This window comes from Lygodium microphyllum, chromosome 21 (genome assembly GCF_053477565.2).
Source record: "Lygodium microphyllum isolate KBCC chromosome 21, Lygodium_microphyllum_v1.1.10, whole genome shotgun sequence".
In the NCBI taxonomy this organism is placed as follows: Eukaryota; Viridiplantae; Streptophyta; class Polypodiopsida; order Schizaeales; family Lygodiaceae; genus Lygodium; species Lygodium microphyllum.
In genome coordinates this window covers 96517936-96538490 of record NC_141155.1, presented here as the reverse complement: position 1 = coordinate 96538490, position 20555 = coordinate 96517936, and the positions used below count along the sequence as shown (strand labels likewise).

The following is a 20555-nucleotide window of genomic DNA, read 5'->3' as shown; positions in this document are numbered from 1 at the left end:
CGCGTGGTGCCTTTTCAACCGTGGATCCCAACTCTCTCCTTCATTGAATACCCATGCAAGATAGTCTTGAGGGGCAGCGCGCGCTCTCGCATAGGTAGGCCATGCATGATGCCATATAGCATATGCTGGGAGCCTGTGGCCGTCTGCAAAAAAGTGCACGTCAATATTTATTTATTTCTTTCTTTCTCGTTCACATGTATTTCTCTCTACACAATTTTCTTTTCTTACCTTTCTCGAGATCGGTGATACATATATTAACCTTTTAAAAAAAGGTTGCCCAACTTTTCATTTAGAAGGTCTTAGAGGACCTCTCCTTTTCTTTTTAAAAAGTTTGGAAGGGCATATAACTATTTTTGTAAAATTCTTACATTTCTTTTGAAGGTTAATATATGTATCACCCTTCTCGAGAAGGGCAAAACCCCGGGGATTTGAAGGGTGTTGCAACCTGCAAAATTTAGGCTTGTGGCACTGCCACATAACATATCTTAAACCTGATTTCTAACGGTGACTCATTTATGGTAGATCTTTTCAAGTGAGTGGCGGCCCGCGAGAGCGCGCATTACGAGGACATACTGAGCTCAGACGAGGAGATGAAAAGTCGAGAGAGAGAGAGAGAGATGGGCTGTGGCAAGGTCCAGCTGAGGCGTATCGACAACACAACCATTCGCAACGTGACCTTCTGCAAGCGCCGCTGCGGCCGTATCCCCTTCCAGTACGCCAGCCCCTGGCGACCTTTCATCAGTCGTTACAAGATAACTTCTCTCCACTGCAGTTCTGTGACAGTGTCCTGTTCTCGCAGAGGTATGAAGGAGATTGTACAGCGATACTTGCGTCGCCAACTAGATTCAGCATCTACAGTTCAGTCGAACCATCAAGATCGAGTAAGAGCTTCTGCTGACGATCCCTTCTTGTCTACGCTCTGCTTATGATTTCGTTCATACTTCATACTCTATGTAGATACTCTTTTTTGAACGTACATTAATTGAACTGTTAGAAGTACAAAATTTTTGTACTTGAAGTGCGCAAGGTCGAGGTCAGTACAGACGTAACCTATGCAACTAGCAACTAGCTGGTCCTTGCAGTGTGTCCATCTAGTTCTGTCGCACTACATATGTTTCTAAAAAATGCGAACAATTGCCTCTCGGAGAGTTTCATCTGAAGCTAAATTACACCCTTATAAGCAAGAATTGCCTCCAAGAGAGTTTTTTGTGAAGCTAACGTATACCCTCATAAACGTGATCCACCCAAACTAGGATGACATAGATTAGGCTGCCCTTTTCTTTTGGGAGACTTTTTTCTCTCGACCTTGATTGAAGAACTCGACCCCCATATCCAAGCTTATATAATATGATTCTAAGAACTATTTGGGAACCTCTTTTATGAAAATGTACAAATGTAGAGACACCTAATTCGTAATGAAAACCTAAGATTTGATCACTAATATGTTGTCTACAACTATCAACTCTTTCCTTGAAACACATGTATTATGTTCCATTTTGTTTCCCATATGAAGGCTGAGAATCTTAAGAAAAGAACACAATCATTGTTCTAGTATGTGGATCCGGTACCAATAATATCCTTGGAACTTCAAAATCCAACGTAGATGTTCATAAAGATTCAAACACTTCCTTTCTCAAACATATGTAGCTAGGATGCAATTAAGCCCACTACAACATTTGATTAAGTTGCTCATTTTGAGTCTTTGTGTAATTTTGTTTCTCTCCTCTCTCTAGTCTATTTTAGTCATGTGTAAAGCAAGTTTGCAATATTAAGTCGTCAAGGAAATATAATTTATGGGTGCAACTATTTAATTTTGGTGGATGCTTCCCTTCCCCCCTGCTTCCCCCACTCATTCATTAAGAATACTTAAGTTCTAGTAGGTACCATCTAGCAATCAAAAGACTTACCATGGTACTAAGTAACTAATCATTGTAATGTAAAGGTTTTAAATTGAAGTAGCTAAGTACTTCAATCTAAAGATAAGATATTTGGGTATGCTATTCATCTTTAGTGAAATATACAACAAGGAGATCATCATTAGTACAATTTATATCCTCTAATGTAAGTATGCCACTCATAACAATCTTAGGGAGATGTTATGTAGAGCTTTGGTCATGAAATATAACTTTTGTTAATGTTGACTACAAAGCTAGCATGAGTCCCATTCTAGGAGTGTTTATCCATCCTTTTGCCTATTATAAGAAAAAGTGCTAACCAAGGCTTAAGGTGCATAAGATATGCTTAGGTCTCTATTTTTTACATTGGAAATAGTTAGCAATCTTTGATATTCAATATTAGATGCTCACATGATCATTCTCCTCTTAAGATCTATGATAAGTACACGAAGCACATTGCAAATTATGTCTTCAAAATGATATGTTCAAATACACATGGAATTGAAGTAAACACATATCCATTTGTGATGATGATAGATTTCCCAAATTTTCTGTCAAGAAGTGGACTGGAGAAAGAGGAAGAGGAGAGAGAAGACTGTAGAAGAGAGAACAAAGAGTGTAGACGAGAGAGAAATAGAGTGAAAAGGAGAGAGAAAGACTAGAATAGGAGAGAGAAAGACATGAAAGAGAAAGAAGCCATTGAAAATGTGAGCAAGATGAGAGAAGAAGGACAGTAATGTATTAATGTCTCAAAAAGATAGAAAAAATTACATGTCCTCTCCTTTTATACCAATGTCAGTGTGACATGGCATATCATCAATATTATTCACATTGATAAGTGGAATGGAGAGAGAAGATTGCGGAAGAGAGAGAAATAGAGTGACGAGGAGAGAGAAAGACATGAAAGAGAAAGAAGTCATTGAAGCTGTGAGTTAGATGAGAGAAGAATGACAATAATATATTAATGTGTGAAAAAGATAGGAAAAATTACATGTCCTCTCCTTTTATACCAATGTTAGTGTGACATGGCATATCATCAATATTATTCAAATACTAAATCCTTATTCTTCCCAACTTCTTACAAGAATAAGTAACCATGGATCACAAACACTATCTAATGTGGCAAATTGATGTTTGATTAAAATTTTAATGTGCTTGTTCATTGGTAGGTAAGGATTACATTATCATATGTTAGAGAAAGAGATGTTTTCTCAATCTATTGGGATTCTTCTACTGAATGGTTATTATATTTAATAAAGTAACAATTGCATTCATCACCAGTACAAGTACTATTTTTATCATATTGAATAATGATCCTAGGGATTAAAACCTCATTACATTTATCAAATTGTAGCAGATCATCAATCACTAAAGTAATAAGTGGATTCCTTTTAAAGGGTTTTAGTAAACTAATATGAAAAGGGTTATGGGTATGCCAATGAGGTGGGATTTCTAATTGAAAAGAATTATCATTAATGTTGTGAACAATTCTAAAACCTCCATAATATCACCAAGCAAGTTTAATTTTATGATGTTGTTTAATATATTTCAATATTTGTTTCTCAATTTGAAACCATATCAAATCGTTTTCTTTGAATGTCATAGATTTTCATTTTTTATTCTATTGAAAAATGTACCACAATTATGATTGTTGACTCTTATCAATGACTTCATAAAATATTTTCATATGACCATTGGCTAATCAATTAGCTCTATGAGTACATAAGTGAATATGGTGGACATAGGTGTAGGTAATTCCTTATCATATATTACCTCAAAAGGAATTGCTTACATTTATGTCCACCAAATTCGCTCATGTCCACCTATGTCCTCCATAGATGAAACTTTCCTACAACATACATGAAAGATTCCTTATCATAGGTGTCTTGTTGTAGGAAAATTGAAGTATAAGTATTAGCCCTTTGAAGCAAGAAAATATTATACACTTGTATGGATAGATGCTTCCTTTAAATTCTAGATATGGCAATCTTTCTAGTGGCAAATGAAGTAGCTATATCTATAACTAGAATTTTTTAGCAATGTTATTAGAACTATATTTGTATTCTAAAATTGTCTGCATACATTACCAAATTCATCATTAGATGCATACGTAGAATTCATTGAGTCAAAAGTTTGATTTTGAATAGCAGAAAAATGATTGAAGTAGACATTCTTGATCTTATCAAGGACAATTTTTTAACATGATGAAACATTGTCATGAGGTCTATGATTAAGTGTATCGAGATCAACATTAATGTGCTTAAGCTAGTAGTACTTTATAGGATGAAAGCTTTATATAAATGAAGCTAATTTAGAGACTAGGAAAGCGCCACATTTTTAATGGAACATTGGTTAGTCTTAATATGAACTTCAAATCCCATAAGATAGTGAATCTTTATATAAAAGAAGCTAGTTTAGAAACTGGGAAATCACGTTTTTAATGGGACATTAGTTAGCCTTGATACAAACTTCAAATCCCATAAGATAATGTTTCCATATGTCTAAATCACGCACAATAACTAGAAAATCATTTTTATATATTATAATTTGGTTCGAAAGATTTCACTTTTTAGTTTTCATAGGCAATAGGATAGTCATTTTGCATTAACTTATCTATGTTTAATCCAGTAGTGTCAATCTCGACTAGAGAGTAAAATTGTTTAAAATCAAGTAATTAAAGTACAAGAGCATTGATCAAACAATTAGTGAGTGTATCAATTAAGGTTGAAAAGTATGTAGTTTTGTTTGAATTCCCAGCTACAAATGATCTTCATATATCTAATCTAACATATCCTTAATAACATTTTCCAACATGCTATAATATCTCTGTCTTTCCATGGTAAGTGGGCCTAGTTACATTTAGCCTATAAATGAAGTTGCGGTGGTAGAAATGAGTCTTTCACCTTGGACTAGAAGTCATCCCATATAGTAGGCTTAGTTATGGAGAACATTTCACAAAAGAAAAGCTTTATTGAAATAATAGCCAAACTAACTAAACCATGACAATATAACTTTGGCATCTTTATAGCCACCAAATTTTGTAAATTGACAATTCATATGGCTAACTCCTTTCTCCTTTTGTGCTTATTGTGCATTGTAAACACTACAAAGAATGCATTGTCAAGATAATGTGTACGGATGCTTGGAAGACACTGGGTCTTTGGTTGTGAGAGTCAAAAAGAGTAGTAATGAATAGATAAATATATATGATGTTAGAGAGATTCTTAAATTAGGATTAACAATAGTAAGAGATTAGAAAATTTCTTGTATGAGAGCTGAGATGATGATAGAGATTACATAGAGTAAAGACAATAAGAAATGAAACACACATGTAAGAGATTAGAGGCTCAAAGTATCCCAAAACCAATCCTTGATTTAGAAAACATGTTTAAATGAGTCTCCCCTACATCGTCTTCTGTTTCACCCTATTATACCCAAAAACTTTGCACCAATTACTAGCTTATACTGCTCTACTGCTCAAATGGCAAATCACATGGTTTTGTTGGTTGCGAAAGATTGTGCTGAAAACTACAATCACATGCCATTGGAATTTGAGAGCCCTTCTTTTTTTATGAGATTTGTCAAAACTGGTTGAAAGGCCAGTTGCTTTCTATATGTTTTCTAAACCTTTTAAGGATATCTACAAGTAATAATGTCCAAAATATCAAAAATAGGCTAACATTGTCCAAAAATCTTGTCATTTTGAACCATCCATACTATGGACACTAACACTAATGACTAATATGACATTAACTCTCTAGATTAATAAGAAATCTTGATGATGATGCACTCGAGGATTTTTCAAAGTATGCGAATAGCAGCACGACATCCACCCCCTCCTCTGAATGTGCACATCCTCCGGTATGTATCACAGTTGCATCCAACTGGATCAAATACCCAAATAACGTTAGAGAGATTCTTACATGAGGATTAATGATAGTAAGAGATTAGTAATTCTTTTATATGAGAGTAGAAATGATGATAGAGATTACATAGAGTAGAGACTAACGAGAGATGAAATAACACACATATAAGATATCAGAGACTCAAAGTATTCCAAAACCAATACTTGATTAAGAAAACCTATTTATGATGAGTCTTCCCTTCACCGTGTCCTGTTTCACCCTATAATATCAAAAAATCCATACCAAATACTAGCTTCTACTCTGCTACTCAAACATCAAAATGGGTGGTTTTGTTGGTTTTGAAAGGTGGTTAAAATCCCAAGACACCTAACTAGAACTCTCCCACATTTCTCATTCTCTTTTCCTTCCATCGAGAGTGGTGTTTGCTGCTTGAAAACTGTGATCATGTGTGACCCGAATTCACGAGTCCTTTTTACATGAGATCTCCAAAAGTGGCTAAAAAGTAACTTGCTTTATATAAGACACCCTATTCTTGAAGTTTTCTACCCCTTTTATGATATTTGCAAGAAATAATGTAAAAAATATCATAAATAGGATAAAATGATTCAAAAATCCCGTAAATTTGAACCATCTATACTATGGACACTAACACTAATTACTTATGTTATATTGACTCTCTAGATTAATATAAAGAAAGACGGATGATGATGCAATCGAGGGTTTTTCACAGTGTGTCCATGTAGCAACACGATAGTATCTTATGTAATCATCTTCATCTTGGGATACTTGGGTCCATTCTTGTTTATGTTCTTATAGAACATGTGTGACCTAAGTTAAATTATGTTGAATTAAGTAGACTTACTACTGAAGAGTAACTTCTAGAAAAGAAGAATAGACTTAGTTGATGTTGGAATCCATATCTTGGGATTTTAATGTGTAACTCTTACTAGAAAAAATTTCTTATCACAACTTGTAAAGCTAGTGCAACAACAACCAATTGGTAAGACTTTGAGATACAAATCCATGATGGTAAAGAAAATTATCACTATAGACATAGATAAGCTCTTGAATATTCTTGTGTTTTGACAATTAAATGTTAAGCTAAATCAATCACTTGATAGGTATGCTAAGTGAAAAGGAAAGGTAATAGAGACCTTGAATGGTTATTAAATATAAGAATATAAAGTTTTGAGTAAGGAGATGGAAACCATGATAAGACTTAAATAACAATTTAGGTTTATAAAACATTAGAGGCTATTACTAGTCACAATGTAATTAGAGTAGCAAAAAAAATATTATTTTTCATTTTCTTTTGTTTTAGGATGAAGTAATTATAATGTACCCCTTCTATAGACATGCATCTTCAATTTGATAGGCAAAAAATATTTAGAGAAAGAGTCAAAGATTGCACCCAATGCATTTTTCAATGCAGTAGCCTATTAGAACTATGCAAAAGAAAGTGGAGAGACTAGATAGCCACATCAAGTCAAATGTCAATCAATAATATTTTCAACCCATCCAATCAATGATGACCCTCAAATTTACTCTCTAGCCTTGAAACTTTAACCTCTCTCTCTCTCTCTCTCTCTCTCTCTCTCTCTCTCTCTCTCTCTCTCTCTCTCTCTCTCTCTCTCTCTCTCTCTCTCTCTCTCTCTCTCCCTCTCTCCCTCCCTCCCTCCCTCCCTCCCTCCCTCCCTCTCTCTCTCTCTCCACAACCCTGAAGGCTCTCAAATAGAAACTCTATTTTCTTAATAGGGAAGAGAATGTGTCATGAGAATATGCTTTGAAAAGGCATCCATGGAAGTTAAATAAATTCTCTCCTTTCTAGTAAAGGTAAGGAGACTTTGTCATCATATAGAGAGGAAAAAGAGAGTGCTTATCCTTCAGGGAGATGAGTACAAGATCCAAATAAGGAGGAGAAGAGACATGGAATTAACAAATGGCTATCTGTGTTTGCAAAGTGGGAAAAAGCATGAATATCTAAGAGTAGATATGATTCTCTTTAACAACATGTCCATTAATCAGTGTTGAACTCTAATACAAATGCTATTAATCCACCAGAAACCAAAAATTGATAGCTCTCTTGCACAAAATTGAAACTGTATACACAAGAATAGAAGAAAATAGAAGGAAATATAAAAGGTGAGGTATGCCACAAATTGGGTGCAATCTCTCCTCCATGCATTGGGAGGGCTCTTTCTAATGCATATATATACTGACAATGTGCAATATACTGACAATGTGCAATATATACTGACATGTGCAATAAGTCATGATTGTGGAGCCTCATTCTTTTTGTGCAGGTTTTCACCCTTGTGTGCAATTTTCAGCCATTAGCCTTCATCCACGTGGTGGTCCTACCTTCGCGACTACCACCACTCCTTCCGCAGCTCCTTTAGTGCTGCCCGGCACCTTCTTCCATATTTGTCGCCCTCCTTCTAGTGGCGTATGGCATCCCTGTCATCGGCAACTCCTCTTGTTGCTTGTGTTTAGACTCCACAATCCCTGGCGTCAGGTGGCAGCCCTTCACATCTTCAAGTGACTTGCTGTTTGTGTTTGGCCTTCCCCTCACTTGGTGGCAGCTAGCATGCTTCTCCATCCTTTTGGCGGCTCATCCTCTATTGCATTTGTAGCTTTTTGGTGTCGCCCACATCGTCAACCATCATCCTTTATAGTTGCCTCAATCTTCTTACACTTTGATGACGAGTATTTGGTGTTTTTCTCACTTTGTCACTTCAATTGGTAGTCACAACACTTGGGATTTGTCTTCGATGGACGTCACTCTCTGACACTCCATAGCTTTGTCCTTGGGCAATACATTCATTTACAACATTTGTTCACTTCATAGTTTTTTATCTCTATGCTTATCTTTGCGTTTGAGCTTTGAGTTTTGTGTTTGTGCTTTGCACTTAGGGTTTGAGTTTGTGTTTCAGTCGTGGTCATATATGCTATGTTTCTTTAGTGCAAACCCTAGTATATCTTCACATGGTATCAGAACCGGTGCTCTTCTCAAGAGTTATCTTGTGGTGATTGTGGAGGATAGTCTTCATGCGACTCACACGCGGCCTGTTGCATTGGATTAACCCCCCCATGGCTCCAGCTAGATGCTTAGTCATAAGCACCTCTCTCCCTCTCCTCCAGCACGACCATCGGCTAGGGGAAAGAAGGGATACTTTAAAATTTTTTGCCATAATTCCAATATAACAATTTCATCTTGATCTCCTTCCAAGAGGGGGTTCACATGAGCATAAGCAAGTTTCATTGACTTTGGTCTCGTTCATGCCGATAGAGATTGTACAATCGCACCGTCCATTTATTCAATGCCAGCATTCCCTTGCATGAGTATCACGCGGGTTACTATATGCTGGTTGGGTTTTGCCTCAGTTGGGTACATAGAGTTTACATTTTATCATGGAGTTTGTTTGTCAAATTGTGGAGTTGAAGAAGAAGTTTTGCTTTTCTAAGCATGCGATTTCTACTTGAGTTTCAATCCTTGGAAGAGTGAAGGGTGATTTGATTTAGATGGAGTGTTCTATGAGGTTGAGCTCTGGCAGTTATGTGGCACCCAATTCGATCGCTTCTTACAGTGGTAGCTAACCAATCTGTTCCTTGAGCATTCAAGTCAATGGCTACATTGAAGGGTATTAACTTTGTAGTATATTGAAAAGGATGCATGATCATTGCATGTCTAAGACTTCCAATTTGCATTAGGGTTTCTAATGTGTGATGGCGGTAAAAAACTACATAGAAAAAGAAGGTTACAAGGTCTAGGTTTGTTTTTGGTATTAAGTGCTTGTGGATTTCCTTTTATATATCCCTCGACTTTTCTTTTTTGTTTGTTCCAATTTCCACAATTGTGTGTTGACTAGCACAAACAAAGACTCACACTTCTCCTTGATTTTAATTTTGTGCAAGTGCATAGTGTGCACGTAGGATTTCTTTTATTTTCAAACACTTGTGGATCTTGCAACACTTGGATTGTGATACCAATTGCTTGTGTTGGCTCTTGAGTTTCCGATTTCATTAGCTTCACGCATCCTTTGGTTCATCCTAGCCTGAGTCTTTCTTGTTCAACTCCTTCCAGTTTCTCTTTGAGTTTAATAGCCCTGATTCAAGATTTATTGCGCAACAAAGTTTCACAAGTACATTGGTATGATTTAACCTACATGCCTTGGTTCTAGGTGCTTGTGGACAAGTTGTGTAGTCCAAATGCATGGATGTGTGGTTCCTAGGGTGAATGCATGAGTTAGCATGTGTGTGTGAATGTGTGCTTATATGTGCAAACCCTAGATATATATGAACTATGTGCACTATTTGCAAATGTACCTATTCTGTTAAGCACATGAGTTTAGGTATATTTTATTTGCACTAATGCAAGATGTGTGGTAGGAAAACGAGATGCTTAAGCATGAAGTGTTCCTAGGCAAGGGTCTAGTATGACTATGTGCTAGGCATGGTTAGTATGTAAGTGCACTACATGTGTGTGAACGAGTATAGTGTGCGAGCACATTAAATGCACTCAAATATCCTAACATACATATGAATGTGCCTAAAAGTAGGGTGGATGCACTCTATGTGGTGTGCATGACTAGGTGTTTAGATGTGACTAAGATGTGTGGAGGGTGTAGTAGGTATACATATGTGCCCAATGCACTATGAAGTACAATGAGTGTGCGTGAATAGATGCTTAATGTATACTATATATGTGTAGGGTACTATGAGTGTTTGCATACATGTGAACGGATGGATACGGGGTTGTGGATACATATGTGGATCTTTGGATGTCACAGTAGGTAGATACAAATATGTGTGTGGATAGACACACATGGAGGTACACATGTCTAGTCGGATGCACACATGAATGCACATGGGTGCTTATAATGCAGGTGTGATGCACACTATGGATGTATGGATACATAAATGGATACACAATGCAAAATGTGATGTGTGCGGTCAAACACACTATGTGTAGTCAGACACACACAGATGCACATGTGTGCAGTCAGATGCACACATGAATACATTGAAATGTGATGTAAATTATGGATGCACTATGTGGGGTGGTGGATGCACAAGTGACTGCAAGTATTGATGAGTATACTACAATATAAATGGATGTACAGGTGTATAGTCTAATGCACACGAATACACACAATTGCGATAGAATGTACACAGATGTGCATGTGTGTAATCGAATGTATACGAGGTCTAGTTGGCTACATTATGGTCGTGTGAACATGTGCAATGTGTATATGAGATGTTACACATGCACCATGTGTGTGTGGACGCCTATGCCCATGGGTTTTACACGTGCACTTTGCATGCCACTTTTACTCCCTCTCTCTCCTTGACTCCATGTAAACACGGTAGTGCTAGGGGTGCATGGAAAGCCTACTAGTCGTAGGTGCGTTGCAAGTAGTGTGCATGTAAGTTGCCATATGGTAACCTAGTGCCCCTAGTGTATATGATGTGTGTATGCATGTACATTAAGGGTGTGAGTGTGTGTGTACGTGTATGCATGTACATTAAATATATGTGTGTCTGCATGTTAATTAGGGGTGTAAGTGTGTGTATGGTGCAGTGTGTGTGTTGTGTGTATATAATATGCTGTGCACATGGAGTGCATGTGTAGTGCATGTGGGATTAGTGTACTATGTAAGGATAAGGTTCACGTGGAATGTGAGCTAAGTATTTGTGTACACATGGGGTGTATGCGTGGGTGCACATGGAGGGTGTGTTGGCTTAATGTGTGTGCATGTGCTTTGTGAGGTGCGTGTGTGGTGTGGGTGTATTTATGCAGTGGTTGTTTACGTGTGTGTTGGTTGGTACGCCCAACCGTGGCGGTGTTGACAATGGGGGCGCAAACCAGGCAGCTCTGGCGACAACAACGGCCAGTAAAGTGGTAGTGGAGGAAGCCGCGAGTCCAATGGCCAAGGCGTCGTGGCTTTGTTGGATGAAGGTAGCATAGTGGAGAACTGGCGGCCTTGAGTATGACCTGGCGGGACGGTAGGGAGCTGGCCTTGGCAGAACTGTGTGGTGCAGTGGCGGACTGATCTAGTGGCTAGGCCGAGCGACTTACAGTGCTGGTGGGAGAGGGAGGTGTGACGGGCTTGAGGCGGTGGCCCCAGGGCGGCCCGGACATGTCTAGGCTAGACCAAGGCGGTGGCCACGATGAAGTAAAAGCGTGACGAGGAGGCAGAAGGTGCCAATGGCAGGGTGTAGAGGGTTCACTGGGTGCCTGCGTGGTCTATGGGACTGCGGTGGGAGGCGCAAGACAGCCGGGGTAGGATGGGCCTGGGCAACGGCGGTGTGATGCTTTGGAGACTGAGCGACAGGCAAAAGGATGGGGTGGCCAAATGCAGCAGGTGTAATCTCGCGCAGGGGCGGCATTGGGGGGTAAGGTACTGGTGGTGGTCGTGTGTGGGGTGAAGAAGGTGAGTTGGGAGCCACAGATAGCGAACGTGGAGGAAGGCGCGGCATTGTGGAGTAAGGCTGGTTACACTGTCAGTGACGGACGGCCAAAGCCCTTCTTAGAGTGTGTGCATACACTTTTTGAAATTAGGCGCGGACATGGGCGGAGATGGGCATCATACCTCTACATACCAAATTATGAATATAGTTTGTAAAAAAATAAAAAATAATAAATTTATAATTTTTTTGATTGATTGCAAATTCAAAAAGTGCACCCTTATCCGTCACTTTACAAAGTGAGCAAGGGAAACTCCCCATCCAAAACCCACTCTACTATTTTTGGGGCTTTTGGAAAGTGGGTGGTTTTGCACCCACTCCTCTTTTTCTTCTTCTTCTTCCTCTCTTCCCTCTCTTCTTTTACTTATTTTGCTATTTTGGGTGCGAGTGCAGGATGGCGCATTAGCAAGAAGGTAGACTGCGACAACTATGGAGGCTCTACAAATGGTTGCAGAGGGGTTTTTCATCGACTTGTTTGATGATATACATCTAGCAGTCATCCATGCAAAGTGCGTCACAATCATAGATAAAGACATGAACTTTATCGTTCGTCTTCAACACGGAAAGGGGACTCCTCCATAAGTTATGAGATTAATGATGCAAGGTTTTGTAATGAGTGTTATAGCATCATAGCATCTTGGAATGCCAAAATATTTTATATACTCTACTACATTAGAATATATATATATATATATATAATATCTCATGGGATATGTACTGAATTCAAATAATTGAGTAAAGTTGTTTTGTTTTGTTTCTTGAAATGCACGACTCTTAATTTTTGTTTAATATACGCACGTATCGAAAGTAGTAATACTTATGGATACGAGTTACGTTATTGCCTATACACAATCGCAAGTGCAGTACTATGCATCGACATAATTAAATTGGATTATGTTAACATATGTGAATGCGTCATTTATGTACTACATATTATCGTTACACTTACATAAGCCACACATTTATTCAATAAATATTTATTTATAGAAACAAAGTAAATTATATTATATTCATCAAGAAAAATGCATGCGATGTGGTTGATAGTGATGGCAGATACAAAAAGCCAATAACCAATAAAAACTCTCATTCGTTCCTTGGCTTTTTCATCAGTGGAGAGGAGGGGCCAACTTCCGATAAAAATATAAGTTCATTCTTTGCTTAAATAATGACACACTCCCCCTTCAGCTCTTTCTCCAGGAGAAGCGGATTTGACACTTTAGCAAGGTCACCCAATGTAGCAAGCACACACATTGCTCCACTATGCGTTTAGTCAAATAAGTAAAGAAGCTTTGACTGCTTTACTAGCACCACCTTCTCCAAGCTAGATGTCATATGTAACACTTGAAAAGGTCCAAACTTGGTCAAAGCACAAATTTTTATGATTGTTTTTTATCCTTCTAATGAGCACTTCAAATGGAAGACGACCAAGTCTCCAACAAGGTTTCCAATATACTCCTTCAGAGCTAAATCCTTCCATCAATCCGCATGCTGAGCTCCTCCTTGCCTTGATGCAAACTCATCTATATATAGTATGTCCTAAATGACAAAGTCAAATCAAATAATAGAACTACGAACTAACATAGAGTTATTGGAATGTGACGAAACTTGACGGTAGGGTGCATCGGTCCCCTCGGAGTCCATCGGTGAAATCTTGACAAAAAATGATGCTTGCACAACTACCATGTCCGAAGTCTGGCATCTGGGGCCACTTTCTTGCCAAGAAATTGACCCCAAACACCAGACTTGAAACAGGGTAGCTGTGCAAGCAAAAAATTTGCTAGAAACCAGTAGACTTTGGATAGGGCAACTATGTATGCATCATTTTTGTCCAAGAATATACGAGTCGGCTTCGGGGCAACTAATGTACCCTACCATCAAGTTTCGTCGTATAAAAATATATGGTATTTAGAAATCTCACATTATCCAGATCATCTTGTATCTTTATTTTCTTATGTGTCAGCGTGGCATCTCTTTGGGTAGAGGGATCTACAAACTCCTTGGTAGGAAGCTGGGGCCTTGGTCCGAACAGATCATGCTGTAGTGCTTCAAATTCAGCATCCGATATAAGGCAATCTTCTTCAATCGAGGTAATCTGCTATTGTGCTACTATGATGGCACTCATTGTATCTAAGCTTGTGCAATAGTATCTTCCAATCTCCGCCATCGTAGAATCCACATTCATGTAATCATAATCCATCATATCTTCCATTGAATCCCTCACACCGAAAACAACTCTTCTTCCTTCATTTCCAAATATTGTAGCACATCTGACAGAAGGGAGTATTATACACCATCTACTTCAATGGGCATCAAGGAGGCAAGCTTGGGTTTGTCAACTTGTGGCTGTTCTGAAGAAGATGGCACCATTGTTGGGGGTAAAGGCGCCTCTGCCTAGCTGCCCGTGTATTACTACACTGACAGTCACCGCCACTGCATACTGCAGGTGGCGGGCATCCGTCACCATCACTTTATTCTTTATTCTTTTAGTGACAATTTGAATAAAGGAAGTCCTGGTCACACATTGTGACTGTTGGAGTTCCCATTTCTAGTCTCTCCCTTTCTTACTCTTGCTCTCCCGCCATAGCTCTCGAGTCGAATCTTCGATCCATCGCTCCCTTTCAACTGGTATCAAAGCTTTGCTTTTCGACTCTTGAGCTTGGTTCGTGGCATTCCTAGCATCCCATTGACTCCCTACTTGCATTGGGTCTCCTTCCTGGCAGCCATATCCGACTCCTTCGAGCTCCCATTACTCCTCGGCTTCTCGAGCACCTTCCCGACATTGTTGGGTACCTTTAGGGCATTCAATCAGAGGTATTTGATAATTTTCTTCAGAGTTTACTTCAGTTCTCAGGTCTCACAGGCTGTAAACAAGATTGGGACAGCCACCATTGAAGATCCCTTGCTTCATATCTCACTTGCCTTTGAACAAGACTTGATGGAGCTTGTTTGAGGCCTTCCTTGGCTTTAACCGGACCCCTCTGAAGCTTGGCCACCTTTTTTTGCAGCCCTAGGACCAACATTTATAGTTGGTGGAATCATGCGGCCCTCCCATATGTGTCTTCAGCATTGACAATCACAACAATAGCTCTTCCCCTCCATTGGCTTTTGGAAAGGCTCCATTTCGGGCATATGAATATGCTTTGATGCTTGGTTTTGATGATTGAAGTGTTGGCATAGCATTTGGACTGATTTAACACTATTTTGGGACTGCCATAATAGTCCATAGGCACTTTATGATAGTGTTACACTGACATTTGATGCTACAGCTTGTTTGGCATTGTCATTTGATGCCCCGTTGGTCCCGTTTGATGCCAGGATGTTAGGGGAATGTATACCTATTATTTGGTAACCATTTGGAGCTGATTTTGGTGCTGAAATTCTCAATTCTGAATAGTAAATCACTACTGTACATAGTTGGACTAAAGTCATTTTACTCATGTATACTTATGCCTATGCTTTTCGGGCTATGTTTTGGGAATATATGGTGATGTATTGACAACATAGAGCTTGGTTTTGATTCAGGATCATTGGTTGAGCTTGAGCTCGCTTTGCAAAGCATTTGGATGCTCCGTCTTGGATGTACTTATGGCATCTATGTTGCTTATGTCTGACCGGTCTTGACAAGCTTAGCTTATGCCATTACTACATGCTAGTTACATTGTTTAGAGCCTATTGCTACTAGAGCTCGGTCTTGGCCTGACCTTGGATTCTTGGAGCTTACTTGAGCTATTTATTGGCTTGCCAGAGTTGTATCTTGAGATACATATGGATACTCTACCACCTACATGTTCGGGATGTACTATTGATGTATTGTCTTGGACTTATGTCATTGGCATAGTGTCTTGCCTTGGCTTGAGCTCTTGAGCTCGTACATACCACTTTTGTGCCAGTGGGAGCATTCTTGAATGCTTATCAGACATTGAGCAGGTGGTACTTTTATGCATTGAGCCGTTACATGCTATTGAGCAGTTACAGACACTTGAGACTTTGGGACTTCTTACCTTTTGGGATGATACATCATATGTCTTGGTTCACTGTATGCTTATGAGCTAAGTCTCAATTTTGGATCCATATCTTTGTGAACTGACACCTACTTGTGTCAAGTTTTGGTAGTGGCAGGAACACTCTGCCCCGTTGCCTGGGGGGGTGTGCCTACTCACTAGCAGATGTTTGTATGACATACTTGGGTGTTAGATTCATGCTTATCAACCATCATATGCTTATGCTATGCCCGCTTGATGCCAGCTTTGGTCTTGGCAGTATTTGATTGCCTTGGGATCCGATTTTGACACTATTAGCTCTCTTTTACTAAAATCTGAAATTTATACAGCAAGCATATATGTATGGACTGGCATGGATTTTTCATGCTGAAACACTCTGAAATGATATACTTTCACTATTACTTGGTGGGCACGAGCTTTGGTTCTACTTTCTTCACCATTTTTCCTCAATTTTGGTGATTTTTTGGTCAATTTCTGTAGTAAACAGCAAGCAGTTTTGAACTATCTATAGTCTTCCCGCCTGCATTATGGGGAGTTTGTCCACTGATCATGCTATTTTCAACATCACTAAGCTTGATGGTACGAATTACTCTTATTGGAAGAGCCAGATTTGGCAGGTATTGGTGCAAAAATTGTAGATCAAACCTTTGAGGTTAAGCGGGCATCTGCCTGCAACTATCCCAGATGAGGAATGGCTTGAGCTTGATGAGTTATGCAAGTCCACTATTGTATTGTCTCTCACATAACAGGTTCACTATAATGTCTTTGAGGAAGAACAGAGTGCATGGCAATTGTGGGAAAAGATAAAAAATCTCTATGACAAGAAAAGTCCAGCGAGTCAAATGTATTGGCTGAAGTAGCTTATGGATCTATGCATGAAGGAGAATGTGACTATATCTGCTCACTTGATCCATTTCCATGCTATACTCAAGAAATTGACTTTGCAGGATATCACTTTTGCAGAGGATGTCACTCCTCTTTTCTTGCTTGGTACTCTTAATGAGTCATGGGATTCTCAGAAATCTCAGTCCAAGTCTCGTGGGAAGTCATGTAGCAAATCCCGTGGCAGAAATGCAGATGTTACTTGTCACCATTGTGGGAAAAAGGGCCATATTAGGTCACAATGCCATGAATTGCAAAATGAAAGGCGCAATCTTAAGGGAAAAACAAAGTGCAGGATAAGTCTTCTGATCGCAGCATAGTACCTGCAAAGTCCAGTGTTAAAATTGAAGAGATCAATGGTATGCAGCCTAAGAATGCTGATGATGATGATTATATCCTAGCAGCTTCTTCTAGTGCTTCATAGAGATGACAGAGATACACTCTATGTCTGCACAGTATTGGCTCTTGGATTTAGGTGCATCCTTTCATGTGACACCTTGCCAAGAGTGGTTTCATTCATACCATACTGTTTTGGGTTTTGTGCGCTTAGATGATGACAACTCTCTTGATATTGTGGTCATTGGTGATGTTAGGCTGCACTTTCCTTCTAGTAGCAGTTTTGTTATGTAGGATGTACATCATGTATCTGCTTTGACACACACTCTCATTTCAGCTCGATAGCTTGATGATGCAGGATATCATGTATGTTTTGGAGACTCTGCATGGAAGATCACTCGTGGCAGACTTGTGATTGTGAGAGGTGCCAAGGCTGGCAGTCTCTACCCCTTGATTGTATCAGCTTCTTCCCTTGATCATATTTTGTCTATGGGTTCTATCCCACATGTATCTGTTTGGCATGTCCGTTTGGGCCATATGTCTTTGAAGGGAATGAAAATGCTTTTTGGTTTGCAGTACTTACTGCCGCTTGATTATGCATGTTTTGATTCATGTGAGCATTGTCTTTATGGCAGGCAGACTAGGTCTACGCATAAGAAGTCTGGTAGGCCATGCATGAGTGAGCGAGCCCTTGGCATTGGTACATTCAGATGTCTGTAAGCCCATGCCTTGTCACTCTACGGGTGGTGCAAAGTATTTTGTTACGTTCATAGATGATTTTTCACGGAAGCTGAAATCCGATGTATTGGTTGTGTTTCAGAGATGGCTTGCATTGGTTGAGAACCAGTCTGAGTATAGGCTAAAATGCCTAAGGACAGATAATGGGGGTGAGTATGTCTCATGTGCTTTTGAGCAGTTATGTGATGAGAGGGGTATTAAGCATCAGTTGACCACCCCCTACACCCCTCCCCAAAATGGTTTGGCTCAGCGGATGAATAGAACCATCCAAGAGCGTGTACGCAGTATGCTTAGCCATGCAGGCCTACCACAAAGCTTTTGGGCTGAGGCAGTTAGTACAGCTATGCATGTCATAAACAGATCACCCTCTAGTGGTTTGGATTTCCAAGTTGCAGAGGAGGTATGGACTAGAAAACCTCCCTCTTATGCACATCTCCGTGTCTTTGGATGTGAGCCATTTTGCCATGTGCCTAGGGACAAGAGAAGTAAGATGGATCCCAAGAGTGTCAAATGCATTTTCCTTGGTTATGGGGATGCAAGTGAGATGGGTTACCATCTCTAGGATCCGCAGGCGTGGAAAGTCATCTGCAATCATGATGTAGTCTTCCATGAAGACAAAATGCATAGGCAGCCCGAGAGAGTTGTTGAGATCAGCAAGGTCATATTTTAGGAGGAGCCGAGAGCTCCCACACAGCCAGTTGGACAGCCTACAGCTACAGAGATGCTCATGGTCAAGGTGTTGGACAGGCAGTTGGGCAAGCAGTAGAGCCTGCCATGAGACAGTCTACTAGAGACAGACGTCCACCTGATAGATTTCAGCCCTCGATACATTATGTCTTGGTTACAGATGCAGGAGAGCCTTTCACCTATGATGAGGCTATACGCAGGGGTGATAGTCACTCTTGGGAGAGGGCTATGCAGTCTGAGATAGACTCCCTGCATAAGAATGACACTTGGGATTCGGTTTCCTTGCCTACGGGCAAGTAGGCTTTTCCATGCAAGTGGGTGTACAAGATAAAAAGTACCCCTGGACACCCCAAGCCAGCATACAAGGCTAGATTGGTAGCAAAGGGTTTAAAGCATGTGCATGGTGTGGACTTTGACGAGGTCTTTTCTCCTGTGGTTAAGATGACCACCCTGCACTTAGTATTGACTTTGGTTTCTCAGCTTGACTTGGATTTATAGCAGATGGATGTTAAGACGGATTTCTTACATGGGGACTTGCATGATGAGATTTATATGGAGCAGCCTAAGGGCTTTGCAGAACCTGGTAGACAGTACCTAGTGTGCAAATTGAAGAAAAGTCTTTATGGCTTGAAGTAGGAACCTAGGGAGTGGTATCATAAGTTTGATGCCTTTATGCAGTCACAGGCCTACAGCCGGAGTGCTATGGGTCCGTGTCTTTACACGAAGAAAGCCCATGATGGTTCTTTATTGATTTTGGTACTCTATGTGGATTATATGCTAATAGCAGGGAAATCTCATGATGAGCTAGATGCTCTTAAGGCTCAGCTCAAGAAGAGCTTTGAGATGAAAGATTTGGGATAAGCTGCTCATATACTTGGTATGTGCATTAGACGGGACAGGCATCAGGGACTCCTCTACTTGTCACAGAGGGAGTACATTCATAAAGTCGGAGCGCTTCTGCATGCAGGACGTAAAACCTATTGGTTGTCCATTGCATTCTTATGTGAAGGTATCACAGACTGATTATGTGCAGATAGATGAGTAGAGAGCCGAGATGGCCAAGATTCCCTATGCATCTGCAGTGGGCAGTCTTATGTATGCCATGATAGCCACTCGTCCAGATATTTCCTTTACAGTTGGTGTTGTGGTACGCTATATGGCTACACCTAGCAAGAAGCATTGGGATGCTGTGAAGGGTATCATGAGGTACCTGAAGGGCACTGTAGATATGTGCATATGCTATGGCAGCCAGGATACAGGAGTCATGGAGTACACTGACTTTGATTATGCAGGACATGCAGATAGTAGGAAATCCACTTCCGGCTATGTATTCACCTATGTTGGAGGTGCTGTTTCTTGGATGTCCAGGGTGCAGAGATGCATGGCCCTTTCTACTACAGAGGCTGAGTATGTTGCAGCCACTGAGGCTTGCAAGGAGGCGATTTGGTTGGATCGTTTAGTTGCTGACCTTAGTATTGATGCTATTCCTACACTACATTCGGATTCTATGAGTGCTATTTAGTTAGCCAAGAATCCAGTCTTCCATGTGAAGACAAAACACATTGAGGTGAGGTATCACTTCATGCATGGGGTCGTTGAGGACAACTCTGTTGATCTTGTCAAGATCTCGACTGACTAGAATCCTAGAGATCCGCTCACGAAAAGCCTCTCTACAAAGCGCT

At 39.9% G+C, this 20555-nt stretch overlaps 1 protein-coding gene across 4 annotated transcripts; it reads left to right on the top strand.

The window, feature by feature from the left end:
- The first annotated feature begins 530 nt into the window (after positions 1–530).
- Positions 531–12932, top strand: LOC148018317 (uncharacterized). Of its 4 annotated transcripts, none has more exons than XM_087662002.1 (3): positions 531–712; positions 800–881; positions 12623–12932. In XM_087662002.1, the coding sequence occupies exons 1-3, from the start codon at positions 591–593 to the stop codon at positions 12644–12646; spliced, it is 228 nt and encodes a 75-aa protein (XP_087518128.1). In that variant the 5' UTR covers positions 531–590; the 3' UTR covers positions 12647–12932. The 4 variants fall into 4 exon arrangements, with proteins under 4 accessions (XP_087518128.1, XP_087518127.1, XP_087518126.1 ...); XM_087662001.1 differs by lacking the exon at positions 12623–12932 and adding an exon at positions 8065–8202; XM_087662000.1 differs by having other exon boundaries at positions 531–881.
- Positions 12933–20555: the final 7623 nt, after the last annotated feature.